Source organism: Nyctereutes procyonoides, unplaced genomic scaffold (genome assembly GCF_905146905.1).
Source record: "Nyctereutes procyonoides isolate TBG_1078 unplaced genomic scaffold, NYPRO_anot_genome, whole genome shotgun sequence".
Classification (NCBI taxonomy): Eukaryota; Metazoa; Chordata; class Mammalia; order Carnivora; family Canidae; genus Nyctereutes; species Nyctereutes procyonoides.
The window spans coordinates 28771717-28791502 of NW_026575122.1; the positions used below are offsets into that span (position 1 = coordinate 28771717).

At 37.9% G+C, this 19786-nt stretch overlaps 1 protein-coding gene and 1 pseudogene across 1 annotated transcript in view; both read left to right on the forward strand.

Moving 5' to 3' along the window:
* The window catches only part of LOC129516853 (uncharacterized), a 55938-nt gene that overhangs the window by 2577 nt on the left and 33575 nt on the right, over positions 1-19786 (forward strand). The window contains exons 2-3 of the mRNA XM_055336350.1: positions 10598-10677; positions 10808-10893. Coding sequence (XP_055192325.1) covers positions 10598-10677; positions 10808-10893 — 166 coding nt within the window. The remainder of the gene's footprint in view (positions 1-10597; positions 10678-10807; positions 10894-19786) is intronic.
* Positions 16791-18029, forward strand: LOC129516854 (methylsterol monooxygenase 1-like; annotated as a pseudogene).

Genomic DNA, 19786 nt, shown 5'->3' on the forward strand with positions numbered 1-19786 from the left:
AATATTTTTTCTAGCAAACTAAGGCTGTTGGGAGGCTACAGAGAGAGGTTGAATTGCAGAAACATTTTTAACAGAATTAAGAGAACTTGATGGTCCATTAAATGTGGAGAGGTAGGAGCTGAGGATGACACCCAGGTTTCTGGCTTGGGTTCCAGGGTGGTTAATGGTACCACTCCCTGAGATAAAGAATAAAGGAGGAGGAGTAGGCTTTGTAGGAGTTGGAGAGGAAGATAAGCTTTGGGCATTTTAAGTTTGAGATGCCTGCAGGGCATCCAGGCAAAGATATCTAGTAGTCAGAAATATGGATCCAGAGATATAGACATGTGAGTTATTAGGGCTTGGGTATGGTAGAAGGCTGTGAATGCAGTAGTTCAGAGAGGAGAGAAAAGGACACTAATGTTTGGGGGGTTTGTTTACAACGGGAGTAGGAAATTCCATTAAGAAAACTGCAAAGGAGGGCAGCCCCGATGGCGCAGCGGTTTAGCGCCGCCTGCAGCCCAGGGCGTGATCTGGATGACCCTGGATCGAGTCCCACGCCAGGCCCTCTGCATGGAGCCTGCTTCTCCCTCTGCCTCTCTCTCTCTCTCTCTCTCTGCATCTCTATGAATAAAAAAAAAAAAAAACTGCAAAGGATAGTAGGACAAGAAAGAGAAAATGCTTTAGAGAATAATCAGATGGAAGTATGGAGAGATAAAAGTTTTTTTAAAAATATTAATTTATTCGTTAGAGAGAGAGAGAGAGAGAGGCAGGGACACAGGCAGAGGGGACAAGCAGGCTCCATATAGGGAGCCTGATATGGGACTCAATCCTGGGTCTCCAGGATCAGGCCCTGGGCTGAAGGCGGTGCTAAACCGCTGAGCCACCTGGGCTGCCTGAGGGATAGAAGTTTTACAGAACAAAAGTTTGGTCAGCTCTATTAGCTGCTGAAGAAAGATTGAGTAGTATGAAGCCTCAAACTAGGCCATTGATTTTAGCCTTCAGGAGGCTACTGGTAACTTTAGTGAGAGAAATTTTGTTAGCACCAAAAAGGGATCCTCACAAGAGGCTGGGATGCACTGTCTTGAACACCAGCTCAAGAAGCAAAGGATCCCTTATCCCAAACCTATTTTATCAGTGACCCTTGCAGTACTCCCCTCTTTTGTTCTCTTGAACAGGACCTTTCTTGAAATTAAGTGTGGCTGGTTTTTTTTGGTTTTTGGTTTTTTTTCTAAAGAAGGAGACAGAGGCAGGGGGAGTGGCAGAAGGAGAGGGAAAGAGAGAATCTTAAGTAGGCTCCAGTGCAGAGAGCCCAGTGTGAGGCTCCATCTCACAACCCTGAGAGCACTATCTGAGCCAAAATCAAGAGTCAGATGCTTAATGAACTGGGCTACCCATGCACCCCTAAATTGGCTCTTTTGCCACATGCTTTTCTATAAACCTTTCCCTATTTTAGTTCTGTCCAACAATATCCTAAGTTACTTTTTATTTTACACTTTGTTCTTTTTGTAACTGGACAATAGATACTTAATAATAGAACTTCTTTATCTTCCCCATAATCTCTGTGTAGCATGCATGTATTTAGGCTGGACTTTGGGAAAGGTTTATATGGTTGCAAGCAATATTCCTATGGCCAAGATGTCAGGAGTATCATTACTGGCATGGAAGTTTCAAGTGTTTATTAGTCAAATACACATAGGAATCAATATTAAGAGTTCATAAAAGAAAGATAAGAACTACATGAAATACTGGAGGACAAACAACAGTACCATTCATAGGTTCCCTCTTCCCATCTTTCCTGGTTGGCTTAGTTGGTTAAGCATCCTATTCTTGATCTCAACCCAGGTCTTGATCTCGGGGTCGTGAATTCAAGCCCCTCATGGAGCCTACTTAAAAAAAAAAAAAAAAAAAAAGATGAGGGTTATTTTGGTGTTAAAGATCAGGGTAGGCTGAGTAGAACTGGGAGTATACTGTGAATGTGGTGCAGAGTTGAACTAGTAATGTATTATGAATGAGGTTGTAATATGGAGAAAGATAGGTGCTTTTGGTCTCCTCAGGAAACTTTCACACTTGAAAAATTATGGAGGACCCCACATATTTGTTTATATGATGCCATTGATTGAATGTGTCTCTCCAAAATTCATATGTTGAAAAATAGGCCCAATGTGATGGTATTTGGAGGTGGAGCTTCTGAGAGGTGATTAGATCATCAGAAGAGAACCTTTATGATTAGGATTAGTGTTCTTATAAAACAAGCTTCAAAGAGACCCTTTACCCCTTCCACATATGAGGACACAGGCATCTATGAACCAGGCAGCTGGACCTCACCAGACACTGAATCAGACAACTTGATATTGTCTTACAATTATTGAAGTTTGGTTGACTTGATTTTGTTTTTTGTTTTTATCTTTTTCTCTTTTGCTTCAGTTTCGATGGCTTCAATTGCTTTGCTCTCAAGGTCACTTATCATTTGTTTTATAGCGTCTAATTCCTGTCAAATCTATCCAGTTAATTTTTCATTTCAGACACTATATTTTTCAGTTCTAGAATTTCCGTTTTGCTTTTTTTATAGTGTCCATTTCTCTATTAAGATTTTCTATTTCTGGGATGCCTGGGTGGCTCAGCAGTTTAGCACCTGCCTTTGGCTCAGGGCATGATCCCGGATTCCCGGGTTCGAGTCCCATGTGGGGCTCCTTGCATGGAGCCTGCTTCTCCCTCTGCCTCTCTCTCTCTCTCTCTCTGTGTCTCTCATGAATGAATAAATAAAATCCTTAAAAAAGGATTTGTTGTCTCATTACATTTATGTTTTCCTTTAAATTTTTAAACATAATAGCTGCTTTATTTTTTTATTATTTTTTTATAATAGCTGCTTTAAAGTTCTTATCCCCTATTTTCATTCTCTCTCATTTTTAAAAATATTTTATTTATTTATTTGATAGAGAGAGAGCAAGCACACACAATCGGGGGGGAACTGCAGAGGGAGACGAAGAAGCAGTCTCCCCACTGAGCAGGGAGCCCAAGTGGGGTTCGATCCTAGGACCTTGGGCTCATGACCTGAGGCAAAGCCAAATGTTTAACTGACTGAGCCATCTAGGTGCCCCTCATCTCTCTCATTTCTGAGGTTACAACTTTTTCTCCTGGTTAAGAGTCACATTTACTAATTCTCATGTCTAATAATGTGTTATGCTGGATACTACAGATAGTACTTTGAGTGACCTTTGTTCTCTTTCATAATAGAGAATTGAATATTGTTAAAATGGTTAACTTACTTACATCTCAGAGTGCCTGGGTGGCTCTCTCTCTAGCTGTCTCTCAAATAAATAAATAAAATCTTAAAAAAAAAAAAAAAAACCTTATGGGTAGCCCGGGTGGCTCAGTGGTTTAGCCGCCTTCAACCCAGGCTGTGATCCTGGAGACTGGGGATGGAATCCCGCATCAGGCTTCCTGCATGGAGCCTGCTTCTCCTTCTGCCTATGTCTCTGCCTCTCTCCCTCTCTCCCTCTCTCTCTCTCTCTCTCTCTCTCTCTCTCTGTCTCTCATGAGTAAATAAATAAAATCTTTAAAAAATTTACTTGCATCTCAATGTGATTTCAAGGTTTCTTTTAAGGTTTTTTTTTTGTTTGTTTTTTACATAGAGCTATAGTACACTTACTCTAGGGTACCACTCTTTAATATGAAATCCACTAATCATGTATGGCTATTAAATAATTGAAATGTGACTAGTCCAAATCAAAGTGTGTTTTAAGTGTAAAATGAACACTGAATTTCAAAGACTTAGTTATGAAAAGGAGACTGTAAACTATCTCTTTTTAATTAATAATCTTCCATGTTCATGGGGTGCCTGGCTGGCTCAATTGGTAGAGAATGTAACTCTTGATCTTGAGGTTGTGCATTCAAGCCCCACATTGGGTATAGAGATTACTTAAAAAATAAAATCTTTAAAAAAAAAATCTCTGTTGAAAAAAAATAATCTCCCATGTTGATTACATGTTGAAATGATAACCTTTTGGATATATTGGGTAAAATAAAATATTTTATTAATATTGTCTATTTTTACTTTTTTTTCTAAGAGGTTACTAGGAAATTTTAAATAACACTTCCATCATTATATTTCTATTGAATAGTGTCACTGTATTGCTAGATTAACCCTGTTCATAAAACCTGGCCTTTCTGGGATACCTACTAAATTTCTGAGGTAGTTAATTAGATCTTTCCACTGTTGTTGGTTGGAATACCAACATCTCACATTATTGTTTAACTTTTTTTTTAAAGATTTTATTTATTCATGAGAGACACAGAGTGAGGGGCAGACATAGGCAGAGGGAAAAGCGGGCTCCCTGCAGGGAGCCTTATGCGGGACTATATCCTGGGACCCAGTATCACATCCTGAGCCCAAGGGCAGATGCTCAACCACTGAGCTACCCAGGCATCCCCTGTCCAACTTCTGATCATTGTTCAGCCCATAGCTTCTCCTTAGTTGTTCTGTTCCTAATAGTTGTTCTTTGTCTTGTGGAGTCATTTCCTGTGCAGACCTCTCTGTGTAGCTTCCTTCTCATTGATATCTGATCTCCATCCACCTCCTCAGTTCAGATAGACCACCATGCTTTATTTGGCCTTGCCCAGTGGAAAGTACCCCCAGGCAAAAAGCCATTGTAATCATGAAGCTTCTTCATTTGTTTTTCTTTGGTTAGGAATAACAGTTATATGTTCCCTATTGATCAATATCTAAAAACAGTTATTTATTTTGTCCAGTTTGATCATTGTTTATGGTGGGAAGTCTTGTGTCAGTTGAAAGTAGAATTCTTTATTATAATCTTTCACTTCCATGTTGCACATTTTCCTTAAATGTCTCATGGGTATTCCAAAATATAGAGGAATTGGTGTTCAGTTGGCTTTCTTAATCTAGAAATTCCAAGCTGACATTCCCAGTGACTGAGGATGACTGAGATAAAAGACATGAATGGAATCAGCTGGTCTTGAAGTTCTGGATGGAACTCTTGTATAAGGTTATTTTGGAGTCAGAACCAACAGATCTCTAGAATTCTTTGGGTCTGAAAATTGCAGAAGCTTGTGAGACAAGAGGTTGGTACTTTTAAAGGCATTTGAATATTTTTGATCTTTGGAATCTGACATCTCTAGGTTATGGGTAGAAGCTGGAACTGACTGAGGCTCTTGGGTACTCCTTTTTTAAAAAATGGAAAATTTAAATATCATAAAATTCACCATTTTGAGGTTTTTAGTATATTACAACTGTATAATCACCACTATCTAATTATAGAATATTTTTCATACATCAATTGATAGACCTTTGGGTTGTTTCTATTTTTTTGCTATTATAAATAATACTACTATGAACATTACAAGTTTTGATATGGATGTACGTGTTTTCATTTCTCTTGGATATATATCTAGGAATACAATTGCTGAGTCTTATGGGATATCTCTATGTTTAATGAGAACTACCAGACTGTTTTCAAAAACAGCTGCGCAAAGAACAAAAAAACAAAAAAAAAAAAACCCTGTGCCATTATACAATCCTACCTGCAGTATATGAGATTTCTAATTTCTCCATATCCTTGCCAACATTTATTATTGTCTTTGTTTAATTATAGCCATCCTAATAGGTGTAAAGTGGTATCGCATTTTGTTTTCAATTGGCAGTTAATTACTTATAATGTTGAGCATCTCTTCATGTGTTATTGGTAATTTGCATATATTCTTTGAGGAACTGTCTATCCAAAACTTTCATCCATTTGTAAATTGAGTCAGTCATCTTTTATCTTTTTTAAATTTTTTTTTTATTTACTTATGATAGTCACAGAGAGAGAGAGAGAGAGAGAGAGAGAGGCAGAGACACAGGCAGAGGGAGAAGCAGGCTCCATGCGCTGGGAGCCCGATATGGGATTCGATCTGGGGTCTCCAGGATCGCGCCCTGGGCCAAAGGCAGGCGCCAAACCACTGCGCCACCCAGGGATCCCTTTTATCTTTTTTATTGTTGAATTTGAGTTCTTTATATATTCTGGGTACTAGACCCTTATTACATATATGATTTGCGAATATTTTTCCCATTCTGTGATCCGTTTTGAATTGATTTTTTATATTCAGTGTGGTATAGGGGTGATTTCATTCTTTTGCATGTAGATATCCAGTCGTCTCATTACCATGTATTGAAAAAACTATTTTTTCTTTCATTGAATTGTTGTGGCACCTTTGTCAAAAATTAAATAACCATAAATATAAGGGTTCGTTTCTATTTTTTTGCTTTAGTTTTATTTATTTATTCATGAGAAATACAGAGAGACAGAGACATCGGCAAAGGGAGAAGCAGGCTCCCCGGGGGGAGCCTGATGCAGTACTTAATCCCAGGACCCTGGGATCACAACCCAAGCTGAAGGTAGATGCTCAACCACTGAGCCATCCAGGCATCCCATAAGGGTTCATTTCTAGACTCAATTCTAATTCATTGATCTATATATCTATACTCATGCAAGTACCACTTTTGATTACTGTAGCTTTTGTAAGTTTTGAAATTAGGAGATGTGAGTCCTCCAACTTTGTTCTTTTTTAAAGATTATTTTGACCATTCTATATTCTTGAATTCCTATATGAATTTTAGAAATGTTAGCATAGGGATCCCTGGGTGGTGCAGCGGTTTAGCGCCTGCCTTTGGCCCAGGGCGCGATCCTGGAGGTCCGGGATCGAATCCCACATCGGGCTCCCGGTGCATGGAGCCTGCTTCTACATCTGCCTATGTCTCTGCCTCTCTCTCTCTGTGTGTGTGTGTGACTATCATAAATAAATTTTAAAAAAAATTTAAAAAAATAAAAAAAAAAAAAGAAATGTTAGCATAGGTGGTACCTGAGTGGCTCAATTGGTTAAGTGTCTGCCTTCAGCTCAGGTTATCATCTCAAGGTCCTGGGATTGAGTCCCGCATCAGGCTCCCTGCTCAGCAAGGAGCCTACTTCTTACTTTCCTCCACCCTGCTTGTGGTCTCTCTCTCTCCCTCTTTCTTGAATAAATAAATCTTTTTTAAAAAAAGAGAGAAAGAAACATTAGCATATTCATTTCTGTGAAAAGGATCATTGGAACCTTGACAGATTGCACTGAATCTATCGATCATCTGGGGAATATTGCCGTATTAACAGTATTAAGTCTTCCAATGCATCAATACAGAATATCTTTTCATTTAGTTAGGTCTCCAGTTTTTTCCAACAATATTTTATAGTTTTCAGTATACAAGTCTTTTTTTTTTTTTTAAGATTTTATTTATTTATTCATGAGGGAGGGACACTGAGAAGCAGAGACACAGGCAGAGGGAGAAGCAGGCTTCATGCAAGGAGCCTGACATGGGACTCAATCCTGGGAATCTGGGATCACGCCTTGAGCCAAAGGGAGATGCTCAACCACTGAGCCACCCAGGTGTCCCATCAGTGTACAAGTCTTGAACTTCCTTAATTTATTCTTAAGTATTTTATTCTTTTTAATACTATTGTAAGTGGGATTTTCCTAATTTTACTTTCAGGTTTTTTGTTACAATTACATGGAAATATAACTGATTTTTCTATATTGATCTTAAATCTTGCAGCCTTGATGAATCTATTATCTGTATAGATTTTTTTTTTGTGGATTCCTTAGGATTTTCTATATATAAGATCATGTCATGTGCAAATAATTTTCCTTTGCAAATGGGATGGTCCTCCCTTCTTTTTTGCCTGTCATTGCATGAACTTCCAATACAATATTGAATAGAAGTGGTAAGAGAGGATACCTTTTTTGTCTTGTTCCAGATTTTAGGGGAAAGCATTCAGTCTTTCATTATTAATTAAATATTATGTTAACTGTGGGTTTTTTTTTGTAGATATCTTTTATGAGGTTGAGGAAGTTCCCTTCCATTTCTAGTTTGTTGAATATTTTTATCATAAAAGGGTGTTGGATTTAGCCAAATACTTTTTGTGTGTCTATAAATATGACCATGTGGTTTCTTGTTATTTATTTATTTTTTGTCCTTTATTTATATGGTTGTTACATTGATTGAGTTTTGGATGTTAAAGCTACCTTTCATTCTGAGATAAATCCCACTTGAGCATAGTGTCTATTCCTTTTTATATGCTGCTGGATTTGATTTGCTAGTATTTTTATTGAGGATTTTTGAGTCTATATTCATAAGAGTCTATATCTGTGGTTTGCTTTTTATAATGCCATTGGTTTTTGTGTCAGGGTAATGCAGGCCTCATATATGGAGTAGAGGTTTTTCTCCTCTACTTTTTTGAAGGGTCTGGGGTACTCTTAATGCTTGATTTTTGAGACTTCCAACCTTCCTTTCCTTGTGGATCTAGGCTAGAACTGTTTACAGTTTGTTGATGTTCTCAGGATCATCTTTTTATTTCCTTCTTCTTGCAATACTACCTCCCTGATTTCCTCAGGGAGGAAATCCCTATGTTTCAAGATAATAATGACCTGATTTGAAACACTGTATACATTTACTTGTTTAAGGTGTTTTTTCTCCTCTCAAGGAAACATATTCGTTTACCCTTGAGCAATGCTGGGGTTGGGGTGCTGACCCCCTACACAGCTGAAAATCCACAAATAACCTTTGACTCCTCAAAATTTAATAGCCTACTGTTTATCTGAGCTTTACCAATAACATAACAATCAATTAACACTTATTATAACATCCTGTATTCTTATAATATGTATAATATCCTGTATTCTTATAATAAAGTAAGCTGGAGAAAAGGAAATATTATTAAGAAAATCACAAAAAAGAGAAAATACATTTACAGTACTGTAAAAAATGTGCATATAAGTAGACCCATGTAGCTCAAACTCATATAGTTCAAGGGTCAACTGTAGTCTGTTTTGCCACAATTTGTGTTTCTGTAATGCAAATTAGCTGATAATAATTAAATAAGGGAATGATACAGCATACCATGGAAGTTATCCTTAACTTTTCATAGTTGATTTTTCTAGCAGTAGAGGTAATAGAATTATATAACCTTTATTAGGATGGAGAAAAGCCTTCAGCTCAGCTGCTGCACAGGCAAGAACTCTTTCAACTCTTAAAAACAACAACAATAACAACATAAAAAAAAGAGTACTAGTTCTCAGGATCCCTCCCCAGAAAGGCACTCTCTCAGACTTATGGCTCTTAGACTATGGCAGGTTTCACTTCTTTCTGTGCCCACCTTAAAGCAACCCCACTGGCAAGAAACTCTACTTTATCCACATTATTTCAGTACCCCTAAGTTTACATTTTTATTTTTATGTTGTTGTTGTTTAATATCCCCTGAAGTAATTTCTGGCTAAAGTGCCTTCCTGGGCTATTTAAGTTTCACCTCAGGTGCCAATTATTGACATGTGTTTTTTTGTGCTTTGGTTCCAAAGTAGTATAGATTTTAAATGTTGTGCCCTAACCCTATTTTTTCCATAAACCCTATTATTTTTAGTGCACAATATTGTAGGACATGAGATTTTTCATTACTGTGTGTCACATGTTCCAATGTAAATGCTTGTATTTTTACATTTTAACCAAGGATTTTTGAGATACTGGATTTACTTAAAGTGGAATTAGATGGAGATGTTTAGGCAAATAGGAGTTTTGCTGTCCCTCAAATCTTCATTTTAAAGAAATTCTCCTACTTCTTTTTAAGGAAGAGCTAGTCCAACCTGGGCCTCTGAAAATTTTCTTCACTAATAATAGTAACAGCTAACAATCCTCAGTCCCTCACATTTCCCATTCCATTGATGCTGTGGCTGCTACCCGTTCTCCACTGTGTGTTCCATCTTTCCATTGTAAATCCGGTAGGCTCATTAGCTTTGAGTTAGCCAGTCCTAGACTTTCTCCTCTTCCAGTCACGAGAGTGGTTTTCACAACCTGCTTGGTAAAATCTGTCCTCTTGGTCAGTGCTTCTCAAATTTGGGCACTTTTCAGAATTACCTGAAGGGCTTGTTCAACCACAGGTTCCTTGGATGCCACCTCCAGAGATTCTGACACAGTATACATTAAGTCTGAATGAGAATTTGCATTTCTAACAAGGTCCCAGCTGATGCTGAGGCCTCTCGTCCAAGGACCACATTTTGAGTGCCATTGCTATAAATGGCCCTGTCATCAGCAGTGTCACTATCTTCATCAGTTCCTCCCACATCAAACCCAGGACATTGCATTGGCATAATAATTCTCAACCAGGGGCACTTTTGATCCCCAAGAGATATTTGACAATGTCAGGAGACACTTGTCATAACTGGGAAAGAGGGTATGCTCCTGATGTTTGGTAGGTAGAGGCCAGAGATGTTGCTAAACATCCTACAATGCACAAGATAGCTTCTTACCACAAAGAATTATCTGGCCCAAAATGTCATTAGTGCCAAGGTTGAGCAACTTGGCAGTGACATGCTATTGCTTTGTTTGCCCACAGCATGCAATCCTTCTGATTGTATCTATACCGAGTTGGTAGCCCATAAAGTGAAAATACAGGCAAAGAAACAGTTCCATTCCCCCATCCCACAATTTTTTATATTTCATTGAAAATAAAACATCTAAACTTTAAAACTATGAAATGCTTTGGGATATCAGCTACAAACATGATAACTTGTCTTCAGAGTACTAATTTCTCCTTTTTAGGTCTCATGGCAGAATGGAAGCCTTTACTGTTTACTGAAGCTAAATCTTTGGACATTGGGCCAACCTATTTCTTTGATCAGGTAATAATATAGCTCAGTCTCATCAAATTGTAGTTTACTCTTCTAAAAATAATTCAGTTTGGGCCAGCATTTTTCTCTGTTTTTTTTTTTTTCTCTGTTTTCTTAATTAGAAAATTTCCTTTCATTGTAGATGAAACCAAAAAGGAAAACATGGAAAAAGAGAGAACATGAAGACCATTTCCTCCATTTGAGATACACCTCAGGAGCTGATTATAAGTAAAATATTTGGAATTATTCTTCAATTGCTGGGTTACTTTACATTTTCTTTTTTTTTTTTTTTTTAAGATTTATTTATTTATTCATGAGAAACACAGAAGAGAGAGAGAGAGGCAGAGACCTAGGCAGAGGGAAAAGCAGGCTCCTCAGAGGGAGCCCAAAACAGGACTCGATCCTGGATCCCGGGATCATGACCTGAGCTGAAGGCAGGTGCCCAACCCCTGAGCCACCTGGGCGTCCCTACTTTACATTTTCAAAGAGTTATAAGGTGTTCAGGACCAGTGCTTCCCTACCCTATTCCCCAACTTTCAAGAAACCATAATAAGGAATTTTCCATTTCAAAACTGACCATGATGCCAATCAGAGAACTTTATTTTAGCCAGATCAGTGATTAATTAAAGCATAATTGGTCATATCTGACTAGCTACCCTGGTTTTTTGTTGTTGTTGTTTTTGTTGTTTTGTTTTTTTTTGTTTTTTTTTTTTGGTTATTCCACAACACACCCAGCCCCCACTCTTGCTTTAGGGAGTTTGTAGTAGCTGTTCCCTTTGCTTTCTTCATTGTTTACTTTCTATTCCTCTTAAGTTTTTACTTAAATAGCACCTTTTTGTTGAGATTTTCTTGATAATCCTATTTCAAATTTCTACCCAATCCCCACCTTGGCATTATCTATCTGTCTTCCTAACTTTCCTCTTGTATTTGTCACTTTCTGACATTCTAAATGTCATTCTTATTTCTTTGTTTGCCCTCCCTTTCCTCATGAGAGTATCAAGTCTATAAGGGAAAGATTTTCATTTTTATCATTTTATTAATCTTTTAAAATAAGAGAGGGAGAGAGAGCATGTGCGAGGGGCAGAGAAGGCAGAGGGAGGAGAGAGAAAGGGAAGAATCTCAGGCCGACTCCATGTGGGATGTGGAGCCCATTGGGGGACTCGATGTCACCACCCTGAGATCATGACCAGAGCCAAAATCAAGAGTCAGTCACTTAACCGACTGAGCCACCCAGGTGCCCCAAGGGAAGATTTTTTTAATCTACTTGCTCATTTATTTATCCCCAGTCCCAAAAGCAATGCTTGAGCACATAGAGTGGGCTTATGAGAGATCTGTAACTTGACAACCATGGGATTGTGTCAGCCATCAAAGATAAATGAAGCAATGGAACTAGCCATTTCACAGTGTTTTTACCCACTACTTACTACAGTTTCTTTCTTTTTTTTTTTTTTACTACAGTTTATTAATTTGGAAATTAAAATACCCCAACCTGTCTTAGAACATATATCTCAAGGTTATATAAGGTTAAAAGCTGTCACTTATACCAGTGAGTTCTTGAGTAGGGGCAGTTTTGCCTCACAAGGGACATTTAGCCATATCTGAAGGCATTTTTGGTTGTAATGTCTAGGGATGTGGTGCTATTGTTAATCTAGTGGGTAGAGACCAGAGATACTGCTAAACATCCTGCAATGCACAGGACAGCTCCCCACAAAAGGATATTATCTGGTCCAAAATGTCAAGAAGGCTAGGGTTGAGAAACTCTGGTGTATACTAATCTGGTAGAGTTTGTTTGTTTGCTTTGAGCATGCTGTAACTTTTCTCAAGACCACTGCAAATTGCTGCTCTTTTCAGAAGTCTATTGTTTTTCATTTCCAACTCTTTCTGTTTGAAAAGTGATTTCAACACAACTTGGTTATTTTGTATTCACATTGCTTGGCTTATAATTGGCATTCAGTAAGTGAGTTCGGATTGTCATATGGGCAATAAGTAGGTCTGTTTATTATCAAGCTCCAGGGCTTTGTTGGCTGCCCAGCTTTTTCATTTGATGTATGTCTTAAGCATTGCTTCTGTTTATTCTACTTGGAAACACCGTGTTTCAACCACTGGCTATCCTACTGCTGCCACTGCAGCAGGAATAAAATCCACACTTCTTAACCATGAATGTCATGTCCTTCTGTCATTTCCTCTCCTGCAGGCCCTCCAACCTCCTCAGATAGCACTCCTTGTCACTTGTTCCCCAGCCATGATGGCTGATCTATTCTTTTAACAGCATAACTCATTCCTGCTTTTGGTTCTTTGCATTTGCTGTACAATCTGCTTTAAATGCTTTTCAGCCATATTATTTTATGCTTGGCTCTTCCTCATCATTATTCTAGTTTCAGTGCAAATGTCACCTCCTCACAAAGGCCATCCCTGACTACCCAAACCAAAGAAGCCAATCATACACCTGCCCATCACTCTATTATAGTGTCTTGTTTTATTTTCATTATCCTAGTTAACACTACCCATGCTTGTTATATCCTTCCCTTTTCCCTCTTCTCCCTTCATGTTTTCCTTCTTGTCTTTCCCCAACTGTAGTCTAAGGTCCATGGGGACAGAGTTATACCCTCTTTACCATTGTCTCTCCAGTGCCTAGAACCATGCCTGATGAATATTTCTTAAATGAATGAATCATTTCTTCACATCTGCGGTGCTTAGAGAGATGGGGCTACTTTAAGATTGGGCCAGGTGTTAAGACCTTTATTGTTGCTTATCGCTTGTTAAGATTATTAAGTCTGGTTTTAAAATGGATAGTCCATTATTAAAGTTTCTGTCTGAAAAATAAACCAGACATATAAATATTTTTTAAGTGTACATTAAATTTCTTAACCTTCTGAAGGAGGTAAAATTATTGACCTTATTTTATATATGATAAAACGGAGGCAATTAATAAATGGTAGGTATTAATATTATTGTAATATGTACAGTTTTTATCATTTTATTTGAGCAATAGACAAATCTGGCAATTATGAATGCATATTTATAGAATGTTGCAAAGAAAATAACTTTATTTTTGTTATTATTTTTATTTTTTTTAGAAAATAACTTTAAAATGAAGATAACACAATAGCTGGCTCATTGGGTTAGTATTAGAGTTGGTATAATGATGTTTATGAAAGCAACTTTGAAATCCATAGAGATATATAGAAATTTAAGGAGTTATTATTGTAATATATTTAAAGTTTTCAAAAATGGGTCTTCCATCTTTTAAATATCTGTGAAAAGATAAACATTACTTGAAGATCAGGATTTAAGATCTATGTTTAGAATTCTTATGCCAATTAAAATACCTTTTGATCTTAAAAAACATCCCTTTTATTTTACATTAAATACTTAGTTGAGAAACTAGTATTATTTCAAACTATGTGAATGGAATTATTATTTAGAAGATAAATGCAAAAAAAAAGTTAAATGCAAGTGGCTCTGTAGTGCTGTTTACCATTTTATAAAAACTTTATTTAGGTGAAATTCCATCCAATGCCAACATGTTTTACTACATTGACTTGGTGAAAGAAAACACTTTGAAATTGTTATGACTTAGGTAGCTGTCTTAGAAATCTTTGAGCAACTAGTTTAGAGAACATTTCAAAGGACAGTTCACTTAAAGTATTTCATGCCTCTGATGGTATAGTGAAATTAGTTTTTTTTTTTATGCAATAGATATTTGTTGAATGAATGAATAAAGATGGTAGCCAGATTACAGATTTTAAGGTCCTGAAAAGGGAAGGACCGAGTCTTCTTCTCTCTGTATTCTATCTAACACAGTGTCCACACAATGTATGCTTGATTATCCTCCTAGATTTTATTAATCAACTATCTAGAGGCTTGAAGATACCTTTGATATTGCTCAGTGAAATATGTGCTTGGGATATAAATATTCTATATTTAACTCATGGCTCCTATCTTGAAGAAGGATCACATCTGGGCAAAGCTTGAACCCACTAAAGTTGCTACTTGTACCTAAATCAATCTTCTTTTCTTTATTCTAATATTTGTTGAGCAAATATGTGCTAGAGAAACAGTAGTGAACAAAACAAAGTCTCTGCTTCATGGAGCTGTCATTGAAGCAAAAGGAAACAAAAAAAGCCAAGTAAACAAGTTAATATATAGAATACCAAATAGTGATATGTGCTTTGGAGAAAATAAAACTGATTCAAGGGGAGGAGAGTGATGCTGTTTTATATAAGGTGTTCAGAATGGCACCATTTCTACAGTAATATTTGAGTGGAAGGTGGATGTGAGGGTGTATGGTACATAAATGTGAGAAGCATCATACCTGTCTGTTGGAAGACAGCAAGGGGGCCAGTGTAACTGAAGCAGAATGAATTGGAAGAGAGTAGTAGTAGGAGATAAGATCACAAGAATAAGAGGAAAGGGAGAGGGTCTGATCATGAAAGACCTTAGATGCCATTGTTATACAGGCTTTTACGCTGAGTGAGATGGGAAGCCATTGCAGAATCTTAGTGGAGAGGGGTTACTTGACCTTAATAAATGACCAGGCTTACATGTTGCAATTCAATTTTAAGGATTAGAGAAAAAGCAGAAGATTCGATAAGAGCCTATCTATAGTAATAATCTAGGCAAGGGATGATTGTAGGTTAGCTAGTATGGTAACTAGAAAGAGGGACAATGAGGTTGCATTCTGGATATAGTTTAAGGCAGAGATGACTGGGTTTGTTATGAAATGAACATTGAATGTGAGAGAAGGAAGATAAAGATATCCAAAGATAACTCCAGAACATTTGGCCCGAGCAGTTGGAAGAATGGAATTGCTATTTATTGAAGTAAAAACTAAGGGAAGAACAGGTTTGGTGGGAAAATCCGACATGTTGGATAAGCTGAGCTTGAGGTGCCTATTAGATATGTTATGTAGGAAGTTAGATATACAAGTCTGGAGGTCAGGTGGGAAGTCAGAGCTAGATATTTGTGAGTTGTCAAGGTCTAAATGGCTTTTAAAACCTTTTACTTGGGTAAGATTACATGGGGAATATTGGTAGAGAGAAGAAGAGGGGTGTGAGAGGGAGAAGTTGACGAGAAACCAGCAAAAGAGTTGGAGAAGGAATATCCAGTGAGGGAGGAGAACCAAGAGAAAGTGTTATTCAGAAAACTAAATGAAGAAAATGTTTTAAGAATGTTCAGTTATGTCAAGTGCTACATTGGGGTTGTGTGAGTTGAAGACTGAATAGTGACCATTGGATTCAGCATGATCAAGGATTTTGGTGACCTTAAAAGAGGCCTATTTGGGCAGCCCAGGTGGCTCAGCGATTTAGCGCCGCCTTCAGCCAGGGCCTGATCCTGGAGACCCGGGATTGAATCCCACATCAGACTCGCTGCATGGAGCCTGTTTCTCCCTCTGCCTGTGTTTCTGCCTCTCTCTCTTTTTCTCTGTCTCTCACGAATAAATAAATAAAATCTTACCCCCCACCCAAAAAAAGAGGCCTATTTGTGGAAAGGTGGGGACACATAGAGAGGGTTGAAATTAGAATAAGTATAAACAACTTTCAAAGCTTTGCTTTTTCAAAGCAAAACAACTTTTACTGTATACCACTTCACACCTGATAGAATGGCTATTAAAAAACAAAAATGTAACATTCCCGCCCCTTGGCCAGAATTCTAAGGCTTTCTGCAAAGATTTGAAAAATGGCAACAAATGAAAGTATCAGCATCTTTAGTTCAGCATCCTTGGCTATGGAATATGTAGATTCACTTTTACCTGAGAACCCTCTACAAGAACCATTTTAAAATGCTTGGAACTATATGTTGAATAATTATACAAAGTTCCAGGTTGCAACAGGGGGATCCTTGATAGTTCATGAAGTTCTTTATTTCTTGTTCTGTTTACCTGGATTTCTGTTTCAATTTATACCTTTCGTGAAAAAAGTACAAAATTCAAAAGGATAAACCAGAAACATGGGAAAACCAATGGAATTGTTTTAAAGTACTTCTCTTTAATCAGAGAAGTACTTTAAAATACATACATACAATTACAAAATAAAATACATACAATTCTTTTGTATCCAGCTTCCTTTGATCTGTGGAACTTATTATTTTACAGATATTTTAATATACCTTATGATTGGGAAAGGATGCCAAGATGGTATATGCTTTTGGCAAGATGCTTTGGCTGTGTGGTGATTGAGGATACCTGGCACTATTTCCTGCATAGGCCCTTACATCACAAAGAATATATAAATATATTCATAAAGTTCATCATGAGTTTCAGGCTCCATTTAGAATGTAAGCTGAATATGCACATCCTTTGGAAATTCTGATTCTTGGAACTGGATTTTTCATTGGAATCATGCTTTTATGTGATCATGTCATTCTCCTTTGGGCATGGGTGACTATTCGTTTGATAGAAACTATTGATGTCCATAGTGGCTATGACATTCCCCTGAGCCCTTTAAATCTGATCCCTTTCAATGCTGGTTCTTGGCATCATGATTTCTATCACATGAACTTCATCGGAAACTATTCTTCCACATTTACATGGTGGGATAGAATTTTCGGGACAGACTCTCAATTTACTGTCTATAATGAAAAGATGAAGAAGATTGAGGAAAAGATGAAATAAATATCTCATCTCAACTATCCTGAAAGCACGCACCTTTCCTGAATTAAAGCGAGTAGCTAACATTGCTTCTGCGGAGCAGAAATAAACATGTGTCTTAGCTGCTAAGTGATACAAAGAACATTAACAACCTTTAATTATCTTCCTAGTGGGAACTTTTTCTACTTTACATAGAAGTTCTGTATGTGTAGAAATAAGTAAATATATAACGAAGTATGATTTTCGTGAGGAGGTTGTAAAGGCCATGTTGCTAACCTTACAGAAAGGTTTTAAGTAATGGAAGAAGTATCAGTCTGTTTCTTTCCCCCGGTAACACCAGAGGCCTGAAGCTAAGATTGGTCTTTAAAATCTTGTAAGTATATAGTGGCCATTTCAGTGTCTCTTATCAGGGTGTTGGCCTCAGATTGAACTTTAAGCATTTTCTAGAATTTGCCTAAACATCCAAGTATCATGGGTCAAACCATATCGATCCACAGTGAGAGTGAGGCTGCCAAATCAGGAATAGCCAGCCCCAAGAACTTCCAATCTGATCCTGAGCTGACTGGTTTGGGGTGATTCTCCTTCTTTGAGAAGCCCTTTTGGATGGCAGTGTGCTACTGGTATTTATAAGGTGTTTTCGAATTGTCGTAAATGGAATATTTTAGTCTAAAGGTTTTCGGGTTACTTGAATTTTTTTTTTAGTTGAGCTTTATTTCTGCTATTTACCCTTTCATCTTTATATATCAAGTTTTCATTATTCTTTTTTTTATTTTAAGTATCTTTTTTTAAATTTTATTTTTATTTTTATTTTTATTTTTTAATGACAGTCACAGAGAGAAAGAGAGGCAGAGACACAGTCAGAGGGAGAAGCAGGCTCCATGCACCGGGAGCTCGACGTGGGATTCGATCCCGGGTCACCAGGATCGCGCCCCGGGCCAAAGACAGGCGCCAAACCACTGCACCACCCAGGGATCCCAAGTTTTCATTATTCTTAAAACTGTATCTTGAAACATTGTGAACTGACTTGCTGTATTTGCACTTTGAACTATTGAAATAAATGTGATTTTTTTTGGTCTGGAAAAAAAAACAAAACAAACAAACAAACCAAAAAAAGCAAAAATGGGCGCACCTGTGTGGCTTAGTCGGTTAAGCATCCAACTCTTTTTTTTTTTTTTTTAATTTTTATTTATGATAGTCACACACACAGAGAGAGAGAGAGGCAGAGACAGGAGCAGGCTCACATGCACCGGGAGCCCGACGTGGGACCCGATCCCGGGTCTCCAGGAATCGCGCCCTGGGCCAAAGGCAGGCGCCAAACCGCTGCGCCACCCAGGGATCCCAGCATCCAACTCTTGATTCTGACTCAAACCATGATCTCAGGGTCATGAAATTGAGCCCCCAGTCAGGCTCTGTGTGCAGTGGGGACTGCTTGAGATTATCTCTCTCCCTTTTCCCACCTATCCCCCCTTTTAAAAATAAAGAAATAAATCTTTAAAAAACAAAACAAAAAACAGAAGGTAGCAAGAGTTGGCAAGGATGTGGAGAAATTGGAACCTCTGTGCACTGATGATGCGACTGTGAAATGGTGCAGTAGCTGTGGAAAGTAATATAGGATTTCCTCAAAAAATTAAACATAGAATTGCCATGACCAGCAATTCCAATTTTAGAAATGAATGAAGAGACTTCAACAGATAATGTATACCCATGTTCATAGCAGCATTATTCATAATTGCCAAAAGGTGGAAGCAACCCAAGTCCATTGACAAATGAATGGATAAACAAAGTGGGGTACACACATACAATGGAATGTTACCCAGCGTTAAGAAGGAAGGAAATCCTGACACATGCTACAACATAGTTGAACCTTGAAGACATTATGCTAAGTGAAATAAGAGAGTCGCAAATGAACAAATACTGTATGCTTCCTCTTACATGAAGTTCATAGTAGTCAAAATCATAGAAACAGAAAGTAGGATGGTGGTTACCAGGGACTGGGGGGTGAGGGGAATAGAGTATATTGGTATATAGGGTGCATCATTTCTCCTCTACCCTTTCAGGGTCATCTGCTGAAATGGATATAAGACAGATCAGTAAGAGATAAACATACAATTTTTTTGGAGCTTTTATTTATTCATGAGAGACACACAGAGAGAAGCAGAGACATAGGCAGAGGGAGAAGCAGGCTCCCTGCAGGGAGCCCAATGTGGGGCTTGATCCCAGAACCCTGGGATCACAACCTGAGCCAAAGACAGACACTCAACCACTGAGCCACCCAGGCGCCCCAATAAACATACAAATTTTATCTATTAATTTTTACATCATATATAGGAGCCCTCTCAAGAATGAAGACCTAGTCAACTAGACCTGAATGCTTATATACTACGTTGGACAAAGTGATAAACTATGAAAATGTGACAAAACTGAGGGGTTGGGATAGAGCAGTTAAACCTAGAGAAGTGATTTGGAAGGTAAAAGTTAGTTTTTAAAAATCTGTACAGGGGATCCCTGGGTGGCTCAGCAGTTTAGCGCCTG